The 23,650-nt window shown below is 55.1% G+C and overlaps 2 protein-coding genes across 3 annotated transcripts in view; both read right to left on the bottom strand.

Moving 5' to 3' along the window:
- The window catches only part of LOC112869699 (vomeromodulin-like), a 288,979-nt gene that overhangs the window by 241,508 nt on the left and 23,821 nt on the right, over positions 1–23,650 (bottom strand). The gene's annotated exons all lie outside the window — the stretch shown is intronic.
- On the bottom strand, positions 1,322–17,859 carry BPIFB3 (BPI fold containing family B member 3). 2 transcript variants are annotated; one of them, XM_086699862.1, is made up of 15 exons: positions 17,748–17,859; positions 16,885–17,041; positions 15,235–15,339; positions 14,631–14,771; positions 13,091–13,154; positions 10,784–10,844; positions 10,028–10,119; positions 9,721–9,909; positions 8,065–8,118; positions 6,002–6,172; positions 5,048–5,115; positions 3,828–3,870; positions 2,995–3,058; positions 2,214–2,290; positions 1,322–1,507 (listed from the first exon to the last, which is right to left on the bottom strand). In XM_086699862.1, the coding sequence occupies exons 1-15, from the start codon at positions 17,857–17,859 to the stop codon at positions 1,478–1,480; spliced, it is 1,428 nt and encodes a 475-aa protein (XP_086555988.1). In that variant the 3' UTR covers positions 1,322–1,477. The 2 variants fall into 2 exon arrangements, with proteins under 2 accessions (XP_086555988.1, XP_086555987.1); XM_086699861.1 differs by having other exon boundaries at positions 9,730–9,909.

The raw sequence follows: 23,650 nt of genomic DNA, 5'->3' as shown, positions 1-23,650 counted from the left end.
GATTGATGAGGACGGTGTGCGGGGTGCAGGCGGAGAGGAGGGAGTAGATGAAGCCATGGTGAGAGGGCAGAGCGGTGCATGAGCTCACCATGCTAAGTGCTGGGTAACCCTCAAAACCTTATTACTATTATCCCCAAGTTACTGATGAAGAACCGAGAGTCAGAGAGACTGAATGACGTGCCCAAAGTCACGTGGTTGATCAGCAGGTAGGATGGGATTTGAACTCGGACAGCTAACCCAGGCCACTCAGTTAACCATTGCCCTGCTCTGGACAGGAGTGGGGGGACAATGGAAGTGGGAAAAGAGTCAAGATAAATCCCAGCATACCACTTCGCACCGGGCTTGGCATACATGCCGATAGGTTCCCATAACTGTAGGGTGAGTGGATGAAGGGGGGCAGAAGGGAGGGAGGGAAGGAGGGTGGGAAGGTGGGAGGGTTGATGGGTAGTCACGGGGTCTTTCCTATGGTGGACAAACTTTGAGATGGGCTCTAACTCTTCTGCCTCCCCAGATCCTGAGTCACTTCCCAAAACTTTATTGGCACCTTGAGCCCACCCATAAATGCCAACTTGAGGCCATTCCCCAGGACCCAGGAGGCCCATCCTGAGCAATGGGGAGGAGCCAGGACCGAGGCGGGACCCCCAGTTTCCCACCCCAACTCTGCCGCTGTATGGTCTGGGGTCTGCCAACAGTTTCCCCATCCGCACTATGAGCATTTAGTGTAGCTTTGTTCTGTCCCCAGGTAAGTCCACCACCAATGTGCAGACAGTAGGGATCCCTCCAGGGCAGGACCAAGTCACCCTTGCTTCCTGGAATGCTGGCTCCTTTTCTCCCTAGAGGACTCCTATTCACCCTTTGGCTCAGAGAGAAGTCCCATTCTGTCTCAGAGACACAGAGACAGACAGACGCAGAATCAGACAGCTCAGAGAGACAGGGTGAAAGACACAGGTCCTGAAAAACAGACAGGGGGGAGGGGAGTAGAGGACAGGGGAGGGGACAGGAGGAGCTCGAGGCAGAGGTGAAGGAAGGCAGGACAAGACACAGAGGCTTCCCAGGCCAACCGGGTAAGTCTGGGATGCAAAGCTACAAAGACCAGGCCCCAAGTCCCTCACCTCCCAGGAGCCCTGGACTGGAGCTGGAGAGGGTCCAGAAACGGAGGCCAAGGCAGCCCCTGTGTGACTGGGGAACAAACCAGCCAGGAGGTACGGAGATAGAGGAGTGGTTTATTGAAAGCTCACAACTCTCCCCTGAGGCCAGAGCTCTCTTCGAAGCGGAGTCCTGTGGCCAGCCCTATAGTCCCCACCCCAGGCGGGGGGGCAGAGCTGCAGGGCCAGAGCACCTGGGTGGTCCTGGGTGGGTAAGGGACACTAATACTGTCACCGACGCAGGCTAGAGGCTGGGAGGGAAACTGAGGCAGAGTGGGCAGGTGTACAGGCTCTGGCAGTGAACGGGGAGGGAAGGTGGCCGTCTCTCAGCTTCAGGATGCCACGGTCAGCACAACAGCATTCTGCAAGGAGCGATGGTTCTCAATTACATCATCTGGGTCCTTGTGCCCAAGACCCCTGCCATGCCCTCCATCCCTGCAGCCACCTCTGTGTCGTCCTCCTAATTCTCCCCTTGGCCCCGCGCCCTGGAGTTAGCACTGAACCTGGAGCACAGCAGGCACTCAGGAACGGGATGAATGAGCGAACGAATGAATGAATGAATGACATCCAGTGCGGGAGAGGTCACTGACTTTCGAACTTAAGTCAAGAGACCCAAGTTCACGGGCCATTTCTCCTGCTAATTTCCTGTGTGGCCTTGGGCCAGAAATTTGGCCTCCTTTATCCCTGATCCTCATCTGAGAAATGGATCCATAACTCCTGGCTCTGCCCACCTCCCACAGCCATTCCAAGACTCAACACTGAAAAGGATTGTGAGGCCATGTTGCTATCGAGCAAGAAAAAAAAAAAAAACTGTCATGACCTACTAGCCGTGCCTGCCACAGGCACAAGGTCAAGGAGAGACAGGACATGTATTTGCCACCCCTGGGCCAGCAGAGCTGTGGTTCTGGGAGCGAATCTGAGAGTCCATTCTATAGGTCAGACACGTGTCTGAATTCAACAGGAAAGGACTCTGTGACCGACGGACAGTGTCAGGAGTTTTAAGTGAGGCTCTCCTCTCCAGAGACAAGATGAAGGCCCGGCGAGGCCACACCTGCACGGGAGGCTCACCTCTATGATCTCCAGGGCTGCAGTGGCAAAATTGACATTGAGAACCTTAGGCAGGGGGATTCCAACATCCAGGTCCACTGCGAAAAGGAAATGGTTAAAAGCAAAGGTACGTGGGGGCTGGGACCAGTTTCCTTAGGCCAGCCATTTCTGTTCTTGGGGACTCAGTTTCCCTTGTTGGCGGACTCATACCCATCCTACTAAACCCAAACAAAAGCGCTCCTTTTCTGTATCTATATCATCAGAGTCTCCCCTCAGGTTCTGTCAGCCCCCTGCACACTCTGAGTCATCTATATTCTTTTTTTTTTTTTTAATTCTTTAAATGTTTATTTATTTTTGAGAGAGAGAGACAGAGTGGGAGCAGGGGAGGGGCAGATGGGGAGACACAGAATCTGAAGCAGCCTCCAGGCTCTGAGCTGTCAGCACAGAGCCCAACGTGGGGCTCAAACTCACGGACGGTGAGATCATGACACGAGCCGAAGTCGGACCCTTCACCAACTGAGCCACGCAAAAGCCCATATTCTAGTCATTCGTTTATATGACTATTTCCCTCTGGATTGTGAGCTTGAGGACAGGACACTGGTCAGATAGCTCTCAGGGCCCGGGGTCTGGTGTGATGGAGGTACTAATCGACGTGGTTTGAAATGGAACATTGGTGCCTCCGTTTCTGCATCTTGGAAATGGGATCAACCCCCCTCCAGCCTCAGTGTCTCTATCAGAGCAATGAACAATCCTGAGTTCAGACACTCCAGGTTTCCAAGAAGATAGCAAAATCCTCCCATACCATTGAGCTTCGGCACGTAGGCCACCCGGACCACATCACTGAGCCATTCTTCTAAATGGGATGCCTGCAACAGAGCACAGGGACGGCTGGGAGGTGTGGTTTCACAAGGAGCAGCACACCCCTCCCCAGGGAGGGAATCCAGAGGTCCAGCTTCTGAGCCTCCCCAAAGCCTGAGGACACAGTTCCTGGTGGGCACAGGGCCCACTGGGGTGGCTGCCAATGACCCCAAAGGGGACTCTGATTTAGGACGGCTTCACGCAGGCCCCATGAGCTTGGAAAAGTTGCCTTCCTAGACGAAGGGTCTGTGGGGCCTGGAAGGGGCAGTGCCTGTGAAAGAGAGCAGAAAACATGCCCAGCTCCCATGTCCAGCTCCAGTAGAACTTTGAGCGGTCTGCTCTTAGATTCTTATTCATTTAGGGACCCTTAGAATGTTCTAGAACCTGAGACCATTGAGAGACTCCAGGACCTCAGAACTCTGAGAAGCAGGACACTAAGGGCTCTCTGGGGCTCTGAAGTGCTAGAACTTTCTGAGTTCCGGAACATTATTGTGCAAAGTTCCAGAATTTTGAACCCTTGTGAGATTCTGGATGTTAACGATTTGTGAGCTTCCAAGACTTTGCAAGACAATGAGGTTCACCTTCCTAAGATGACTCTTTCACACACACATACACGCACATGCACACCTGCTCTGACGTTTGGCCACTCTGGCTTGCTGGGGCACAGCCCAGACTGAGGCCAGCTCAGTCGTACGACCGTGACTCATCCTACCCCTTTCCACCCCCCACTTGCAGACCCTCACCACTGGCAAGCTGCTCACTCTCCCAGGAACTTACATCAAAGGCGTGGGCAAAGGAGGAGGCCAGCTTGACACGAAGCCTGGCGGAGAGAAGAGAGATGTTGGGGGGGGCCCGCCGCCCACCACACCCCCAGTGGGCGCTACTCCTAGCTCTCCAGGATCAGGAAACAGGGTGACAGCTCCAACTCTGCCTCTATCCGGCCTCGACTCAGAGACTCAGTTTTCTCACCTGTAAAATGGGCCTGAAGGGATCTAACTTCCTTCTGAGATATCATGACTGTCCCCTCTGATGCTCTGGCCCTGGAGCCTTGGTGTCACTCCCAGCTGGCCCCGGGCCAGTGGCTGAACCTCTCTAAGCAGTGGCCCTCCCACAGACCAAGCTCTGGGCACAGGGTTCCCCGCATCCAGCACGCGAGCACTAAAGACAGCAACACCGACGGATCCCAGCTGACCCAAATGCAGGGCCAGGGCCAGGGCCCGGATGCGCGCCTCTATTTCCTGAAGCCTGAGGCATGAACTGCCACCAGGAAGAGGAGGCAAACCCAGGCAGCGGGCAAGGTTAGAAATGGTGGTAATGGAGCCTTGCAGGGGGGTGCAGGGGACACTAACGTGGGGTCAGGTGAGCACTGGGGGTCTACGGTTCAGGACAGGCAGATCCCAGAGGCCCCTGGGAAATCCCCCGCACCCAGGGGAGGGACAGGCAGGTCCCCAGGCCTCAGGCCAACGTGACAGCACTGGGCCTGGAGAGCGGAGGCCCAGACCGCAGACCTGATTCTGGGACAACCCACTGTGTGAGCCTGGGCTTTGCCGACTATAAAGTGCCGGGCGTGTGTCGGGAGGGACCGCCATCAACATCACCGTCTCGGCTCTTGTGATTACCATGGGGCCTAGTTACCACGGGGGGTGGGCCCTTGAGAGAAGTACGCAGCCTGCATGAATAACAAAACACGGCACAGCCATCTCTGTGGCTAGCCTCTGCGGCTGATCACTCGGAAGTTCAGACTCTGTGTCCTGGCAGCAGGTGCATCTCCCAGGGTCAGATTTGGAGCAGGTGCGATGGAAGAAGCCTGCTCCGGATCCTGCTTCCCTGAGCCCCTATTGTCTCATCTGTAAAATGGGCTAACACCGACCACTCCCTGGCAGGTCCTGGAGGCAAGGAAGATGCTGGTAACTTAGTTGATGCTCAGTGAATGGGAGGCGGTTCTAGCGGGTCCCTCATTCTTGTTCCCAAAGACAAGGCCCAGGACCCAATGTTACCGTTCCAAGGACAGCGAGAGGTGCAGCTTGGTAGCCGAGGGGGCCAGCTGGGCATTTAAAGTCAAAACCTGCATGGGGAAAGCAGGTGGAGGTTACCCATGAATTCAGCAGGAGGAGCTTGAGGGCAGGTCCCCTTGGGGCAACAAGGGACCCACCCGTTCCCCCCACAAATCCTTGCTACGGCCCTCTTGTGTGTTAGGGTCTGTGCTGGGCTCTGAGGAGGTAGCTTGAAGGTTCTGGTGTTCAAAAAGCGGAGGACTGAGAGTGACTGACGTTGTATGAGAGGAAGCTCGGGGCCTCCAGGAGCCTGGAGAGACCCTCAATCCAGCCTACAGCGAGGAAAGGTGTCCCCAGCGAGGTGACGCCTGAACTGAATCTTGAAAGATGAAGCCAAGTGTGGGGGGAGGGGACGGCACTGCAGGTGGTGGACCCTGCCCGACAAAGGTGGGGAGCTGGCACCTGGCGGCCCCGAGTAACTGCGGCTTCGGGAGAAGGAAAGGCAGAGGATGAGGCAGGAGGGCCCTGAGTGCCAGGCGAAGGTGCTTGGTCCTGGGGGGGCAGGGCAGGGAGTGAGCAGGGGAGGGGCCCGCCTCTGCCCCGAGGTGCCTTGGGGAAAACTAGCAGAGGTGGAGGGCCGGGAGGAAGCCCGAGGGTCACCCGAGGGTCACCCGAGAGACGTCTGAGCACACAGAGGCTGAGGACATGGGGAGTCTCTCCTGAGATCCGAGGAAAGCAGAGCGGACGGGACTCGGGCCAGGACAGATGTGTGACGGGAGCAGGCAGGAGTCTAAGCGGGCGCTGGGGCTCGGTCCAGACGATGACAATGGCAGGGGGCACTTCCTGTGCTGCGCCACGCAGGGCGTCCCACTCTGAAATCAGGGGGAAGGCCCCCCAGCATCCCGGAGAGGGCAGCCCTGCTCAGAACCCCGGTGCCAGGCCCCCTCGGGCACTCACCGCATTCAGCTCGAAGAGGGCTTCAGGGGTCCCTTTAGGGCGGTAGGACAGCACACGGATGTTAGCTGGGATAGACACTGTGGCCTTCTTGTTCTGGAGAGTGACCGAGGCTGCCTCTTTCACCCGTATCAAGAGCAGGAGCTGCTGGCCCGGGGGCAACTTTCCGAGGGCCTGGAGAGAGGCAGGGGCCGGGCAGGGGGCACGAGGGCAGCTTCAATGCCCCGATAATAGAATCAGTCAACAAACACTCACTGAGCACCTAATGGGCCCTGGGCACCATGCTGGGTGCTAAGGTTATAGCCTGAACCAGACTGTCTTGCTCCCGGCCCTCTGAGGCTAACATTCAAGTGGGGAGACATCAACCCATGGGACAGCTGAATCAGACTCCCACCTTGCAGTCAAAATCCCCTGCAAGAGCCACAGGCTCTACATGACCCGTCCTCTGCCCTCCTCTCCATCTTACCTCCAACCACTGGCCCCTCGTTCTCCTCTCCAGACTCACTGGCCACTCTGCTGTCCCTCCAACCTGCTAGGTATACTCCTACCTCAGGGCCTTTGCACTTGCTGTTTCCTCTGCTGGAAATGTCTCCCCCAGGTACTTGCGTGCTTCCCTCCCTCAGCTCCTTCAGCCTACTGGTCAAATGTCACCTCGGTGAGGCCTTTGCAGAGCACCCTGTTTAAAAGCACTATCCCCACCTTCCTAATCTGCCTTCACTGCCCCATTCGCTTCCACCTTCTGATGCTATGTATATTCTACTTATTCATTTGTCTGTCACCCCCACCAGGACGGCAGCTCCTGAAGCAGAGGCCTTTTGTCTGCTTTTTGTCTTTTGCTCCGTCTGTGTGCCCAGTACCTAGCACGGGGCCTGGGACTTAGTAGGTTCTCAGTGAATGGTAGTTGACTGACTGTATGAATCACACACTCAAGAGAGTCCAAGTTTCATAATCATGACGTCATAGAATGATAGAAGTGCTGGGAACCACGGCATCACAGAATCGAGCTTAGAATCACTTGAATACTGGGATCTGGGGACCAATCCAAGCCCAGACTCCCAGAGTTGCAGGGTCATAAGGACAGGGAGTCACCAGATCCCATCCTTATGTGTCCACAGGTTCTGAAGCCACGGAACCAGATTGAGAGCGGGGGCCATGGGGCTCTGACGCTGTGAGAACAAAGGCTACAACCTCCCGAGACAGGCCCAGCCTCCCTGAGCTGGAGGGACGTGGCCCGGCTTGCGGCAGGCATGGGTCCCCATTCCTGCCACTTCTGCCTCCCCAAGTCTTCTCCATCTTACAACTCCTGCTCTCAGGAGGTTCTTCTGAATGTCTAGCCCCATCTCTTCCTTTGCCTAAGACTCCTGTGCCCTTTAGCCAAGGACTCCAAGAAGCAGAGGCTTCTACGACATCCACCAAGGCTGATCTGAATCACCACCACCAAGAGTTCAATTTGTCCTCTGTGTCTCCAGACTCAGCTGCCCCCTCGATCTTCCCCAGTGGAAACCTTCTGGGCCTCACCCCCACCTCTATCAGAATCTGCTATTACATAAGGACCTTGCAGGAGTCATTTCAACTTCAGTATGAGTTCAGATGCCCACGGCTAGCAAGTGGCTGGTCCAGCCCTAGTGGAACAGTCAGGAAAGCTGAAGCCAGGCCCTGAAGCCACACACTGATTGATGTGCACTAGTCAAACCCCCCTGCTGAGTCCTCTCCTTTTCCTTCCCTCCTCCAGGCCAGCACCCAGAGTCTTCTCCCTGGGGGCAGAGAAGACCGAGACCAGGATGAAGCTGGGCAGGTGGAAAGAGGGGAAGAATCTCCTGTCCTCTGTCATGGAGAGGACAAATACCCAGCTGACTTCTGGGCAGTTAAACTCTGATCCTTTCCTCTCCAAGCAAAAATCTGCTGTCAGGAAAGATTAAGTGTCAGGGATTCAAACTTGAGTGGGGATTTGGACTCAACATTCAATTGCAGCTGTCTGGAGAGCTGTATTGGGAAAGATTCTGGAGTTCACTCAGGCTCATCGGGAAAGAGCTACAAGGATCAAAGCCCAAGAGAGGGTCACTCACCTCGGGGACCAAAGCTGCCAGGTCTGTCGTTGTCAATGGCACGTTGCTGGGAACCTGGGCCCAAGACCAAGTGGGGTGTAGGGTGAATACAGAGACAAGACAGGAATTCTTGAGCACACACAAAGCTGTTTTGCCCACACCCCACCCCACCCCTGCCAGTTACGCACACACAACCCTACACACACTCATGTTCCTCCTACTGGCCAACGATGAGTGTTTACTACTCGCCAGGCACGCGCTAAGGGTTTTGTGTGCCTTTGCTCATTTCCGCATCTGTGACATTAGCTCAGAGAGGTAGGTGCTATGATTACTCCCATTTTACAGACGGGAAGCCTGATGCTCCTGCCCAAGGTCATAAGCTGGTGAGTCGTACTGCAGGATTTGACCTGGGCAGGCTAACTCCAGAATTTTTAAACTCCTCTGCCAGAGCTCACAATCTGAAGGTTCAGGGATCTGGTCCCAGACATTTCTGCCCTTTATGCAAATAGTATTTTCAAAAATGATGAGTTTGCTTCCAGTGTTAACAAATCAAGAAATTTCATATAAATTTGCCAGGCTCTGGCTAAAAATTTGGAAAACCTGGTCACACTGGGCCTGTACCCCATCCCCTTGGGGAAGCGGAGTGGCAGGCAGGCACAGGCTCCCTCGTTCACTACAGTCCCATCAGGCAGGCTTTCACTGATAATGGCCCAGCGCCCCCAGCCCTGATGGTTGAGGTCCCTGAACTACACGTGCCTACTTCTCAGAACATGCCTGTTCACACAGGGTAAATATACACACACGTTCTCTCCTGACCAGAGGATTCGCAGACACTTGCCCAACACACAGCTATCACCCACAGGGGAGGACAACTCCTGCCACCCACGCACACCCACAAGCTGCTCGGACACACACGTTTTCACACTCGGTCTCTCCCTGGCCTTCCCAGTCTCCTCCCCCCAGCTAGAAGACACCTGGCTCCCGGCTCAGGGCCCTATTCCCACCTCCCACAGGCCTTGTGACAGTGCTCTCTGGACCCCCACCTTCAGGAAGTGAGTGATCAACGCTTGCTCCCTTCAGCCTGAGCTGCAGGCAAGGGCCCCAGGTGGCTCAGACTCACTGCCTTTGGAAAGGGTGAGACCAAGAAAAATGTCTCTGGGTGGGGCTCCTGGGGATTAGGCCTTCCAGACATCCTTGAGGGTGTGAAAAGGGCCAGAATGGAAGCAGAGAGGTCCTAGAAGCTTTAGAACAAATGTCCGAGTGACCTTTGGTATAGTCCAGCCCTGGTTTTCTTTTTTCCAACTCAACTCTGCTCTTGAGAAAGCAGTGGAAATGTGAGCCACTCACACTTTAGTATAAAATCGGGCTCTGACTCCAGAAGAACTCATAAGGTACAGGGATGGAAAACTAGCTACATTTCATATGCCAGTTCTGACCAATCGAAGGTCACTTCCTGGAGTGCCACGTTGAGAAGGATTCAGAGGTCCCATTCAGATTTAGCCAAGCAGAGGGCCATTATCGATTAGCGATGCCTGCCACAAGGACAAGAGTGGGCACATGCATGCCATAAATTGTCCAGCCCTCTCCAACTATAGAGAAGAGGGCTAGTCAAGGTTGGCCAGTGATGATGGGACTAGCTCATCGCTAGCACTGCCAAGCCATAGTGGGACAGGGAGCCTCACTTACCAGCTCGGGGGTGATGTCTATGTCGAGGGCACCGTTGGCCTGCAGAAGCCCAAACACAGTGTTGAAGAGGTACAGAGGCACAACCACCTGAGATGTGTGGTCATCCTTGGGGGGCACCTTGATGGGTTTCGGGGGCTTGGGGAAGTCGATGATGTCACCGGCTACGCTTTTCACGATGGGCTGTATGGGAGGAGACAGAATGGCTTATCCACCTTGCTCTGAGCCAGCATCCCCTACCCAGCCTCTGCCAGCGCCCCAGCACACCCCGGCTGTGGGCAGGGCCTTGGCGGGGACTCACGTTGATATCCAACTCTATGTACTGGTTAGAGATAAGAGGCAGCGTGGCCAGAGTAAATTCCACGGACCCAAGAGCCCCAATGGGCACCAGGCCTGTATGGGGAAGGGAGGAGGGAGAAAGATGCCGTGAGCCCAGCCCCCAATAACAATAGGCCCAACTACTATTTATTGAGTGCCTGGCCTTCCACTAAGCATTCACTTGAACACTATGGTCGTCCCCATTTTATAGGTAAAGAAACTGAGGCTCAGGCAGAGAAGTCACCAGCTCAAGGCCACATGTAGAGACAGAGGTGCCCCTAATTCTCTCTCCTTATCCTGGTTCTGCCGTTTGGTATTTTTCAAAGGCATCCCTGTCTCCATAAGGCTCAGGGAGACTGGGGACCACTGCGGCTGTGGGACTTTGGGTTCCTGACTTAAATTAAGCTCTGAGTCTCAGTCATCTGGTCTGTCCAGATAATAATATCTGCCTCGTGCTCCGGACGGTGCCAAACACACCATCAGTGTGGACAAGTGGCCTGCAGCCCCCGGCAGGGAGAGGCCTGGGTGGCTCAGGGCCTCTAAGCCCTGTTGAACTGGCCTCGGCCCAGAACCCCACCATTAGACCTCTTCCATGTGGCGGCCCCATCAGTCTGAGGAGGGAGTGAAAGGTCCTGGAATTCTGCCCCTTCCTGTTTCCCTTGGTACCCCCACCCACTGGGGTGATAGGAGGGAGGGGTAGGAGAAGAGGCAAGGGGGAGGGGGTTGGGCCCCAGCTTACTCAGCGCAGTCCCCAGGAGCTCATTCACCACGCCCAGCACACTGTCCACCATGGGGCACAGCTGTGTCCGGAAGAGACACGTGTTACAGGAAAATAGAAGTGGCCCCAGCCCAGTGCAGGGGACAGGCTACATTTTCTCTAGAAGATTTGCTCTGTGGTCCTGGGGACCAAGGCAAGTCAGAATGTGAGACAGATTGGGGGACACATGGGCGGGAGGCAAGGGGGGGACTGGAGCCTGAAGTGTCCGAGGGGGCAGGGGGTGGTACAGAGGGCCAGTTCCATGGGCCCCCTCAGAAAACCTCGAAGGATGCCGGAGGAGCGGGGGAGGCACTATTCAGAGGCCAGCTGGGATGTAGGGACAGAGCCCTCCACTGTGGAGCAAAGGCAGCTGCCCCCTCTGAGGTTTCAGGCCCCTCCTGCTATCCGGGGGGGCACTGGGCAACCTAGGATTCAGACACTGAGGTGGGGGGGCAGCCCCAGAGAGTCAGGCCTGTGCCCTGGGGCATCTGCTGCACACACAACACCACTGTGTGTTCGCTGGGCTCTGAGGACGGAGAGACAGTGGTGTGGCTTCCAGAATCCCAGGTCTGGAAGTCATAGAATCTGAGTCCACTGGAGCAGGAACCCCAGAGTGACCCAGTCCAGCCCCTTCATTCTACAGCTGGGACAGGAGAAGAAAGGTGACCGGCCCAAGGTCCCAGAGAGACAAGAAGGTCACAGAGAGACAAGAGAGGGCTGCCTTTTCATTACACTCAGGGCCCCCAACTCCAGGGCTTCTGGGGTCAGGCGTGTCACAGAAACAGGAGGAGGAGACCAGAGGGCCCGGGCCACGCAGGAGGAACTCCGTCCTGGGTGCCAGCGTGTGTCACCTGCAGGAAGGAGGCTCTGTGCGGCTAGGGTGGCTGGCTGCACCAGAGAAGCCAGAAATTGGATTGCTACAAGAAACCTCCAATCTCTAAATGCTAGTAACTAAGTCTTATTTTTAAAACCTCTTTGAGCTACACAAATCCTGCTTTGCAGTCAGTTGTCCAGGTTAGGGGCGGTGATTATTTATTTATTTATTTTTAATGTTTATTTATTTTTGAGAGACAGAAGGTGAGTGGGTTGGGGCAGAGAGAGAGAGAGGGAGGCACAGAATCTGAAGCAGGCACCAGGCTCCGAGCTGTCAGCACAGAGCCCGACGGGGGGCTCAAACTCACGGACGGCGAGATCATGACCTGAGCCGAAGTCGGACGCCTAACCCACTGAGCCACCCAGGTGTCCCTAGGGACGGTGATTTAAACGTACCCACTCCCGCTTGTTGAAATCCGCCTGAAATGGGCCTGGGTCAGGGTCCTTGCCGCCGGGACCTTCCCTCCTCCTCCTGCACTTCATTCCCGACTGGCTTTGTCAAGCCCAGGCCAGTTTTGCCAACCACAGGCTCCCACAGCTATTCCTCACAAGGACTCGCAAGAGAGGTCCTGCCAGAACTGTGGGTCTGGAGGTCTGGCCGCCCTTTGCTGGCTGTATGACCCCAGCAAGACCATCCCCTCACTGGCCTCAGTGAAAGGGGGCTGTGGACAGACCAGCTTTTCTCAGGTGTGGCTCACGTCCACTGGAGGAAACCAGGACGGCTGGGGCAGGCCATGAGCAGGCATCCTAGAGCAGCTTAATTATAACACGTTTAACTTCTGATGTATCAATATATGTGTATGCAGTTTCCTGAACACGTTTGCCAAGCCCAGGGCTCTGCTGTAATTTAATTCAAAGTTAGTTTAAAGAAAACCATAGGGGCGCCTGGGTGGCTCAGTCGGTTAACTGTCCAACTCTTGATTTCGGCCCAGGTCACGATCTCAGGGTTTGTGGGATCAAGCCCTGTGCCGGGCTCTACGCTGACGGTGTGGAGCCTGCTTGGGATTCTCTCTCTCCCTCTCTCTCTGCCCCCTCTTGCTCTCTCTTTCTCTCCCTCAAAATTAATAAATAAACTTTAAAAAATAAAGAAATCAAGAAAACTATTAAGTCAATAATGTAGGAGGCAAAGACAGAGCAGGGAGGAAGAAAGGGGCTTGGATATGGGAGCAGGGGACTCAGGTCATCTGGAGCTATAAAGTCAGGATCCGGAAGTCTGGGGATGGATTGTGTCCTGCCACCTGCAGACTTGCCGGAGGCACCTGGGGGACTCGTGGGCAGGCCAGGATGGGATTACCCAGTGGGCGTGGAAGGGAGGAACAGCCTAATCCTGCCTGGCGCCCAGATTTACTCAAAGCCGAGGAAGGAGAGGCACAGTCATGGGGAGGGGCATGCCTGGCCCATGACTCACACACTCACCAATCCCGGGAGCACCTTGAAGAGGGTCTGCTCCACGACCCCGAAGAGCGGTGCGGGCAGCAGCCTGGGTAGAGAGAGAAGTGTGAGGGTGTGGCCACCACACAGGGACAGCACCAACTGGGATGACAAGGCAGAGTGGGTACTGGGGGCTCTGGATGTCTCCTGTCTCCCCTCCTGGGGCTGAGGGGGTTGACTCAGGCTTTGGAGACCTGGGTTTAAATCTTGGCTCTGTCTTGCCATGGAAAGCAGGGGGATGACTTCAGTTTCCCCATCTGTACAATGCCCACCTTAAAGAATTGTTGGCTGCCGAGATTAAGTGGGAATGTACTCATGTCTGGTATACAGTCTGTGCTCCGTAAATGTCTGTTCCCTGCGTCTCCTCTAACATTTATAGACAAATGACATTTGGGTCCAGAACAGGGCCTGGCTTAGAGCGGGGGCTCAATAAATATCTGTTGAGTGAATTCATGAACATTTGTTGAATGATTGAATGACTGAATGAATAAGAAGAAGATGTTCAGGTCTGTTTGGATTCTAGGGGAGCCTGGAGAGCAGGGGTGGCAACCACAGAACAACAACCACAGGTCGCCAACACCATCCAGGCTCTACTTCCTCCAAGGCCGCCTCCAGCCCAGAGGAGCAGGAGGGAGCCACTGGAGTTTAAGGAGCCCAAAGACCCCACCTAGAAACTCTGGAAAGCCCTTCTGGAAACATAGGCATTCCTGGTTCCCCCTATTTATGGGAGCTAACACAGAGCTGTCGGATTACCCCTCGCGGCTACAGCCACCCAGCGAAGATGGGCTGGCAGTGTGGGAGTCAGCCTGGAATCTAGAAACTAATGGGGCGGCGCAAAGTGTGAGGCAGGGGAGGGGTAGGTGCCCCAGGGGTGTGGGGTGGGTGCAGAGCCCTGGGGAAAAGCCTTGGATGAGATCCTTGCTGCAATCTGTGTGAGACCTTTGACAAGTCTCTTGCCCTCTTTGGGCCTCAGTTGTCTCATAGGAGTGATGGTTCGACACCGGTGTAGGGAGGGCCACTGTGTCCCGAACAGTTGGGGAAAGAGAGGGAGGTAAAAGTGCCAGAGCCTTCTGGATCATCAAATTTAGGTCTTCATTATACAGACAGGCCCAGAGGAGGAGGCTCCTCTGGGGTCACACAAGTCACAGGCAGAGCTGGGTCTCTGATGTACTGAGTTGGGGAACTGAGATGGCCGGGGTCTGCTCTATCTGGGAGAGGGGACGACAGGATCTCGGGCCAGGGTGGCTGGGGTGGAGAAGGGGGACGCCCAGGAGTGGGTGATGCTAGCTAGGGGCTGGGCAGTACCCCCTGTCCGTGCTGGGCCTCGGTCTGCGGGTCCGCGAAGCCGGCTGAACTTGGCCGGACCGACAGGAAGCTGGGTGGTATCAGGACCCGCCCAGCCGGAGACCCAGGAGATGCCCCAGTGTGAGCCCCGGAGAGGAGCCCCTCGAGGAGCCCCCCACACACACCCCCGCACGTGCAGGCGTGGAAGCCGCCCTCTGTGGGCTCGAGCCCGCGGACTCACCCCGAGAGCAGGCTGATGTGGCCCAGGAGCGTGCTGCAGCGCTTGAGGACGAGCGTGGGCGTGCCCCGAGAGCTCACGCCCAGAGCCACCCGCGACGACACGTTCACCTCCGCGGCCAGCTGCAGGAGGCCCCCCAGGGGCCTGCGAGACCCGCTGCTGGGGGCGTGGCCAGGCTGCCCGGCCCACCCGACAGCGCCCGCCCAGGCCACGCCCCCCCGGGGGCTGCGAGGGCCCTGAGGAGCGAGCAGGGACCGGCGAGCTGGCTGGTCCCCACGCCTTCCTGCCACTCCCTGCCCCATTTTCATGTTCCTGCATCCTCTTCTCCCACCTCCTCGAGTGAGCCCTGAGCCACGGGCAGGGGTCTCCAGGAAAGTGAGATGGAAGTTGCTGGAGAACAGTGTGATGGAGGTCTCCGGGAGGGGAAATGGGGGGGAGAGGGGGGAGATCCAATATGGTGGGTGTCCCTTCGGGAGGAAGTAGGCTGGGAGGAAATGGGGGGGGGTCAGTGAGATGGGGGTGACAGGACAACAGAGTGGGGGTCCCCAGTGGAGCAGTGGCCTGGGCTGGGGAGCAGTGGGGTAGAGGTTCCCCGGGACGCACTCACCCAGAGCCATGCAGGCCCACCTTGGTGTGCAGGCTCAGCTGCACCCCAAACCCAGGCAGCAGCTTCAGCGACACCTTCGGCAGTGTGAGCTCCTCAATCTTCAGCCTGGGACGGCGACAGGAGTCAGGGGGAGGGCCACTCACTCCCAGCCACCCTCCAGTGTCAGTCCCTTAGTGCCTGGGCCATCTCAGACCAGGTGGTGCCTAGACCCTCTGGACGGGGAGGTGTCCCAGATCCCATCTGTAACTCATAAATCCAACTGTGTGCCCAATGACTTCACCTCTCTGGGCCTCAGTTTCTTCATCTGGAAGGTGGGACGATACAAGCACCCACCTCAAATGTTGCAAAGACAAGTAACACGATGTGGGTACTGATGCTGGTACAGCATGTGTTCAATAAATGTAATATCATCCTCATTAGAGGCTCAGTGTATTAAAGTGATCTCCCCCACCCCATCCTCATGGCCTCAGTCCTCGTTCAGTCTCTGACCTGGACCATTGTCTCCCTACTCCTATCTCCAGGCTCATGCACGTGTAACTCGGGTAGCTTCTTGAACACAGCTCCTTGTGTGTTCAAGACAGCTGATTGTTTTCTCTGTCTTCTGAGCCTCTGCCCAGGCTGTTCCTTCTGTCTACAACACTTTTCCTTTGACTTTCCTTCCACTCTGCATCTGCCTTCGGCTAACTAACTCCTCCTGGCTATCCAGATTGACCTTCCCCTGATTCACCACCAACGAGGGAATGGTTCCTACCCACCTGGGGCAGGCTGTAGGGCCGGTGATTAACCACCTGCACCCCCACCCACCACTCCCTACCTGGGTGAACTTGGGCAGGCCCCCTCACTGCCGGGGGCCTCAATCTCACCTGTTAAATGCCATTGATAACAGTCCTACTTCTGGATTACATGGGATAATTAATTTACAGTGTTCAGCACAGTGCTGGTTACATAGAAAACCCGGCTAAGCGGTGATTAAGTTATAAATATTAGCTATTATGTGATTTCATTCATTCATTCAAAAATATTTTTTGAATATCTATTACATATTAATAATATTAATGATATTAGGGATATGGCAATGAACAGGCCAGACGAAAGCCCTACCCCTCCTGGGGTTTATAACCTAGCAGGGGAGGCAAGAAACAAACCAGTAAAGATAGGGGGTGCAGGGGAGTGATACATCTTCTGGAGAACTTGAAGGCAGGGGAGGGGAAAAGGAGGGGCTGGTCGGCATAGGGCTTTTTGGAGCAAACGCCCAAAGGAGGTGAGAGGGAGCCGTGCAGATACCTAGATTAGCCCAGAGAGACTAGGCAACTTGCCCTAGGTCACACAGTGAATAACTGAAGTCAACCCGGAACTGGAACCCTCAACCGCAGGGACATGCTGTCATTCCTGTGTTTCCTGATACACAGTAGACTCATTATTTTCTGACTCAGGCCCTGGGACTCCCTATGCAGGGCTCCCCACATCACCCCCACTGCCTGCCAAGAAATTGAAGACAACTTCTCCTCTCTTCCCTGAAGCAAAACAAAAAAAAAAAAAGAAAGAAAGAAAGAAAGAAAGAAAGAAAGAAAAAGAAAGAAAGAAAAAAGACCAACCTTCTTGTAGGGCACATAGCATGTGGGCAGTTGAGAGGCCACAGTGAAGACTCACCCAGAAAGCTCTTCCACAACGCCAAAAATCCCTCCATAGCTCAGCAGGCCGCCTCCTCCGAGCAGTCCCCCAGAGCCCAGGAGGCCCTGGTTCACAGATGTGACTGTGCCCAGCACGTTCTGCAGAATGGGCCCTCCAACCAGCGAGTTCTGGATGGCTGCAGGGAGGATTGAAGGGGGAAGTTCATTTTACAGAAGGGGAAGTAGTGTCCAGAGGAGGGCAGAGACTTGCTCAAGCTCATACAGCAAGTTGGGTTCGGGGCCAATAGTATGACTAGCGCTCCTTGACTCTGGGCCACCTCATAGCACCAAAAGAAAGGGCAGAAGCAAAGGAGGGAGCACATAGCCACCAGGGCTTGACCAAAATGGAGGAGGTGACCCCTGCTCTTCCTGGGCCCCCCTGGCCTGGCTCTGCAGAGAAAGGCAGGACAGAAGAGGCCTCCTTGGGAGGGCTGGGGCAGGCCAGGCCGATTCCCTGAAGAGTTTCCTGTTCACGACTGCCCTGCTCTACCCCCGAGACAGTCACCCTGGGCCATTGGGCCCCAGAGCATGCAATGCCTCATTGAGTCCCCCCACCCTGGAAACGTGGGGCAGAGACGCTGGGCCCGCCAGCCTCCTCCATCCCACCCAGCCCCATCCCTGAGGCAGACACAGCCCTCACAGGCCTCACCCAGTCCTCCTCTCCGGAGGAGGTCAACTGATCACCCAAGGGGGCCTGCAAGCAAATTTTAACCCCTGAGCTCTCCGAGCAGATGAAAATCACAACCTGTTTCCAGCACTTCCTTAAAGCAGCCACTCTAGCATCACCATGCGGATGTCTACACTGCAGCTGGGCCCCTCACAGACTGCCCGTCTTGAGCTCACCTTTGCCAAGTTCATCTTTGTCAATCCGAGCCAGCGTGCCCACCGTCTCAAGTAGCCCCTGGCACGGAGTCGCCAGACCCCAGAGGAGGAGCAAGGACCACATGCCCAACATCATCGATGGCACACCTGTCAGGGGCAGAAGCAGGAACTCTGAGGCACTGCTCGTGCCCAAGACCTCACCTGACCCCCGTGCCGCATCACCAGCCTGGGGCCCTCCCGCCTGCCCGGCGCGGCTCCATCCAGCCTCACTCCCAGGAAAACAGCAGCTCACGTCAGCCCTTTGCGTCCCTGGTGAACGTGGACCTGCCAGGCCTCAGAGGGAGAGTGACAGAGGGGCCTTCCTTTCCAGGACAGCAGGATTGGGAGCTTTGTTTCCTGGACCTGCTTTCCCATTGGCTCATGAGACCGTTTCAGAAGGTGTGGCTGACTGGGGACCCCCCCATTAACAGGCCCCATTTCTCTCCTCCTCCCTGGCCTCTATCCTTCCATGTTGGAAGGAATGAGATGGGAGGTGAGAGCAGGGCTAACTTACTAGTTTCATAGCATGGCACTTGTCTTTATGGAGTGACTGCTAATGCGGTCACATATCCATCTAACCCCTCATGTAATCTCTGCTTAAACCCCACTTCCCACTGCCCTTGGGATACAACCCAGGCTTCCTGCCATTCCCCACTAGGTCCCTGACTGCCTTTTTGACCTTCTCGGTCTTAAACACCTAAGCCCCTTTCCACCTCAGGGCCTTTGCACATGCTGTTCTTGCTGTTAGGAAGGCTCTTCCCCTGGTTCTTCGCATGACTGACTCCTCATCCCAGGTTCTGAATAAATGTTGCCAGCTTGGAGAGGCCTCCCTCCTTTACCTTGTCTAAAGAAGCCTGTTTGCCACTAAGCATCGCTTGGCGTATTTATTTTAAGGTGCTATTATGCTATCATACATTATGTGTTCGTGTCCTTGTTTGCCATCTCTTTAAGCTCCCCGAGGCCAGAGACTGTATCTAGGGCTTCCGTGCATGATGTGTGCTGGATGGGTGTTTGCTGAGGGGGCAAGAGGGGATGGAAACCCAGCTGCACTTCACTAGCCCACCGTTTGCCCTGGCACAGGCTGTGTCTGCCCAGAGAGGGCACTTTTCCTCATCTGCGCAAAGATACATATGGGTGTCATGTGCACCAGGGGCAATCTCAGCAGTGTCTGTCTTCTGTCTCCAAGACTCATCCCAGAGTGGCTCCCTGTAACCTTGGGGTCCCTCGCGGAGGGAAACAGTCCCACAATGGGAAACCAGTTGGTTTCCATGGCTTAGAGAAAAATGCACACCCTTAGAGCCCTGTCCATAGGACATCCCTGCCTTTGCCCCCATCTGAGCCCTAGTTTTCCCATCTGCAAATGGGCTTTTTCTCCCGTCACCCTCCAGGCAGCCCCCAGTGCCCTCCTATGGTGAATTCGTTCTGTGCCCATTATTCAGATGGGATAGCCGGGTGGTCGCAGGGTCAATGGTTGGGGATCTGGATGAGGCTAGGGCTGCTGCAGGCTGCCTTACCCACACCTGCAGCTCCACGAGGGGTGGGTGGAGGCTCCCAGCCTCTTGCCGGCTCCTCCACCCTCTTGGGCCGCGGGGCGGCCCTTATATGCCCACATCAGCTCTGGGGACACAAAGGGGCACAGCCGCCAGAAATCCGTCAATGTGTCATGTCAGAAGCAAATTGCGGTTTTTCCTGAGGGCCTGGGCTAAGCCTTCCTTCTGGGGGGAGAGAAGGGGGAACGGGTGGGGGCTGGGGTTAGTGCCCAGGGGCGGGAGTGAAGGTCTGGGGCTGTGGAGGCAGCCACCTCCTCCCAGAGCTGGGGACAGGGTGGGGCGTTCCGCCCGCCTATGGAGTCTCCCTCCAAGATTCTCCAAGGGCCCCCTGATGGCACAGAATCTACCCTGCCTCCCACCTACTCCAACTAAGGCCAGGGGAGAGAAGAAAGGAAGACCCCTGCCACCCCTACCCCAGGCCTGGCATGGAGATGGCCATGGGACCTGGAGAGAAGAACTCTGCACCAACTTGGGGGAGGGGCACCAACTCCCCCCCCCCACCCCCCACCTCCCAAGGTCCCGTGTCCCCCGGGCTCCAGAACAGGCACTTTTCCCCATTCCTGAGGCTGGTGCCAATGATGGTGGAGAGAAATTCATTCATTCATCCACTCATCCATCATCCATCATCCATCATTCATTCATCCATCCAACCATCCATCCATCCATTCACTCATCCATTCATTCATACATTCTTCAGCAGGCATTTGTGGAGTAACTACTACTTGTTAGGTGCTGGGGATACAGCAATAAACAGGAGAAACAAATCCCCACCCCTGAAGGAGATGACCGATAGAAATACAAGGCAATTTTAAATGTTCTAGTAGCCACATTTTAAAAAATAAGTATTTATTCATTTCTGAGAGAGTGAGTATGAGCCGGGGGTGGGGGAGGGGCAGAGAGAGAGGGAGACTGAGGATTCAAAGAGGGCTCTGCGCTGACAGCAGCGAGCCCGATGTGGGGCTTGAGCTCACGAACCTCGAGATCATGACCTGAGCTGAAGTTGGACACTCAACCGACTGAGCCACCTGGGCACCCTCACATTTTTTAAAAAAGTAAAAACATACAAGTCCACTAATTTTATTGTTTTTAAAATTTTTTTTAACGTTTATTTATTTTTGAGACAGAGACAGAGCATGAACGGGGGAGGGTCAGAGAGAGAGGGAGACACAGAATCTGAAGCAGGCTCCAGGCTCTGAGCTGTCAGCACAGAGCCCGACGCGGGGCTCGAACTCATGGACCGCGAGATCGTGACCTGAGCCGAAGTCAGCTGCTTAACCGACTGAGCCACCCAGGTGCTCCGAAGTCCACTAATTTTAATAGTACAGTTTATTTAACCCAATATATCCAAAATATTATCATTTAACATTTAATCAGTATAAAATTATTGATGGGATGATTTATAATCTTTTTCTCATAGTATATCTATAAAATCTACCAACAGCACACCGAATTTAGACTCCCCACATTTCAAGTGCTCGATTATCTTTTAGGGATATTGCCACCCTATCGGACAGTGCAGCCCTGGAGGAAACAGATAAACCCAGGATACAGTAAGTCAGAGGCTAATGACAAAAATACAGCAGGGGTGGGATGCAATTTTCAATATGGTGGTCAGAGGAGGGCTCGTACCGGAGCAGGCATGACTTTTGACCTGCAGGACGAGAGGGAGTGGGCCCAGGATGTCTGGGGAAGAAGAGCCCAGCAGGCACAGAGAAGGGCAAGAACAAAGGGCTGCGATACTGTGTTCCAGGAACACCAGGGAGGCCTGTGCGGTCAAAGGGCAGTGCGGAGCATATGGCCGAGGACACGATGGGGCCCTACAGGCTACTGTATGGACGTAGGGTCTTAGGCTTTTGTGTGCCATTCTTCTCCGGGAACTGGCTTAGGCATCCCCTCCTCCGGGAAGCCTTCCTGACCCCCAAGCTGGCTGTGATCCCACAGCCCCCTGGGATTCCCTCTGTCAGAGTCTGTGACCCGTAGGGCTGTCGCCTTGTTTCTGGGTGTTTGTAGGTCTGTCTCCTGCATGGAGCCCTGAGCCGCTGCCTGGTGAGATGGGGAGGTGGGATAGTATTTGCCTCATTCACCCCATAATCTCAGAACCCCTGCCTGTACAATGTTCATCCTGATGACTTCAGACGCCGAGCCAGGTTACTCAATCACATCACTCTAAAAATCAACTTTAGGGGTGCCTGGGTGGTTCAGTCAGTTAAGCGTCTGACTCTTGGTTTCAGCTCAGGTCATGATCTCACCGTTTGTGAGTTCTAGCCGCATGTCGGCTATGTGCTGACAGCTCAGAGCCTGGAGCCTGCTTCAGATTCTATGTCTCCCTCTCTCTCTGCCCCTCCCCTACTTGCGCTCTTTCTCTGTCTCTCAAAAATAAATAAACATTAAAGAACAACAACAACAACCTGAATCAAAGACCTGCTTCCTTCTCTTGCTGTGACCTTGAGCCAATCACACACCTTCTCTGGACTTCGTTTCTTTAAAGGAGGATGATGCATCCTGCTACTGAGTGTGGTGTGCGGAGGAAGGAGGAGACACACTCGGGCAGACGGGGTTCACGTCCCATTCACACACACGTGTGCCCTTGGGCCACTCACTTCACCCCTCTGAGCTTCCACTTCCTCATCTAGGGCTGGGAGAGTCTTGGAAGGTGAGCCATGCACATGGGTAGAGAACCTCCGTCATTATCTTCCCAGGGGGTGGGGTCACAGCACCGGGCTCCCCTTGCCAGCCCGGCCTCCATGTCTGCCCAGGGTAACTGACCACTCAAATAATGTTGAAATCAGAGTGGAGGTGAGAGCATCTGACCCCTCTCTCATTTCCCAGATGGGAACACTGAGGTCCAGAGAGGAGCTGGCACATACAACGTGCCCTTGGTCGTACCAAGGTGAGAGCCCAGGCCTCCTGACTCCCACAGATCTGTGCCTTGGTTTCTCCACCTGAGCGTGGGCCTGGGGAAGGTGGCAGCGAGGCTCCGGTGGCCACGAGCGTACCGTATGCACATCCAAGGGCGGGACTGGGGGAGTGGAAGGGGCGTCTCTGGCATATCCAGGGAAGAGTATCAGCCACCCTTGGATCACACAGGCCTCTGTATCTGCCAGGCCTGCCTCAATGCTGCCATTGTCCCAGCACTGGGGAAACGGTGGGTGATGGGATTAGGCCTGCGGCAGGAGACAAGGAGACACAGCCCTGGCGTCTGGGCCTGGGCCAGGGAGGACCCCCTCTCCTCCCTCCCCTCTCCTGTCCCTCCTCCCTCCTCTGTGGCAGGCATGGGTTGGGGCCAGGATGGGACCTGTCCAGGCCCCACAGGCTCCGGGAGTGCTGGCCTCCTGACCAGACTCTGGCCACACCATACCACCCACAGACACCTATGTGTGCCCAGACATGGACCCCCCACCGTCACAGACCCACCCAGACCCCCCACATACAAAGACTCATCCCCGAGAGGGGGGATAAAGACATTCTAACGGACGCATGCACCAACACCGAGAGATACAGACACGTGGCCACCACGCCAGTAATTTCCAGGACTGGAGTACCAACCAATCTCCCCTCATGTACATTTTTTTTTCAAAGTTACGGATTTTTTTTTTTAATTTTTTTTCAACGTTTTTTATTTATTTTTGGGACAGAGAGAGACAGAGCATGAACGGGGGAGGGGCAGAGAGAGAGGGAGACACAGAATCGGAAACAGGCTCCAGGCTCCGAGCCATCAGCCCAGAGCCTGACGCGGGGCTCAAACTCACGGACCGCGAGATCGTGACCTGGCTGAAGTCGGACGCTTAACCGACTGCGCCACCCAGGCGCCCCACGGATTTTTTTTTTTACCTTCTAGCAAAAGACACTGATTTCGAGGGTCCACATAGAAGACACTTGTTTTAAAATGCATTGTTCACTTTATTATGTATAAACTACATTTTCTTTTATTTTTTCTTCCTTTCTTTTATTTTTTAATATCTTTTTAAAAAATGGTTATTTATTTATTTTTAAGAGGGAGCACGAGTGGGGGAGAGGCAGAGAGAGAGAGAGAGAGAGAGAGAGAGGGAATCCCAAGCAGCTCCGTGTTGTCAGCACAGAGCCCGACGTGGGGCTCGATATCACAAACTGGGAGATCACAACCTGAGCGGAAATCGAGTCGGACACTTAATCGACTGAGCCACCCAGGTGCTCCTTTATTTCTTTATTTTTAGTTGAAATATGCTTGGCCTATTGCCTTGTGTAAATTGAAGTGTCCCACATTTGCTATTAAGGGGAGTCGATTTGGAGACTAGGATCAGTGCCAGTCTCGGGAGAGGTGATGGGGCAGATATGACAAATATTTGGAGCCAATCC

This window comes from Puma concolor, chromosome A3, assembly GCF_028749965.1.
Source record: "Puma concolor isolate L17-30 chromosome A3, mPumCon1.1.hap2, whole genome shotgun sequence".
NCBI classification, from domain to species: Eukaryota; Metazoa; Chordata; class Mammalia; order Carnivora; family Felidae; genus Puma; species Puma concolor.
The sequence above is the reverse complement of the archived record's forward strand: the minus strand, read 5'-3'. Positions and strand labels throughout refer to the sequence as shown.

What these genes read in the sequence shown, in the direction of transcription:
- BPIFB3 (XM_086699862.1), bottom strand. Translation starts at nt 17,859, where the DNA reads ATGTTGGGCATGTGGTCCTTGCTCCTCCTCTGGGGTCTGGCGACTCCG. An exon ending in TCAAGGTGCTCCCGGGATTG is followed by an intron (nt 10,845 to 13,090) that starts GTGAGTGTGTGA and finishes TTCCGGACACAG; the next exon opens with CTGTGCCCCATGGTGGACAG. An exon ending in CCTTTGCCCACGCCTTTGAT is followed by an intron (nt 3,059 to 3,827) that starts GTAAGTTCCTGG and finishes GCTCTGTTGCAG; the next exon opens with GCATCCCATTTAGAAGAATG.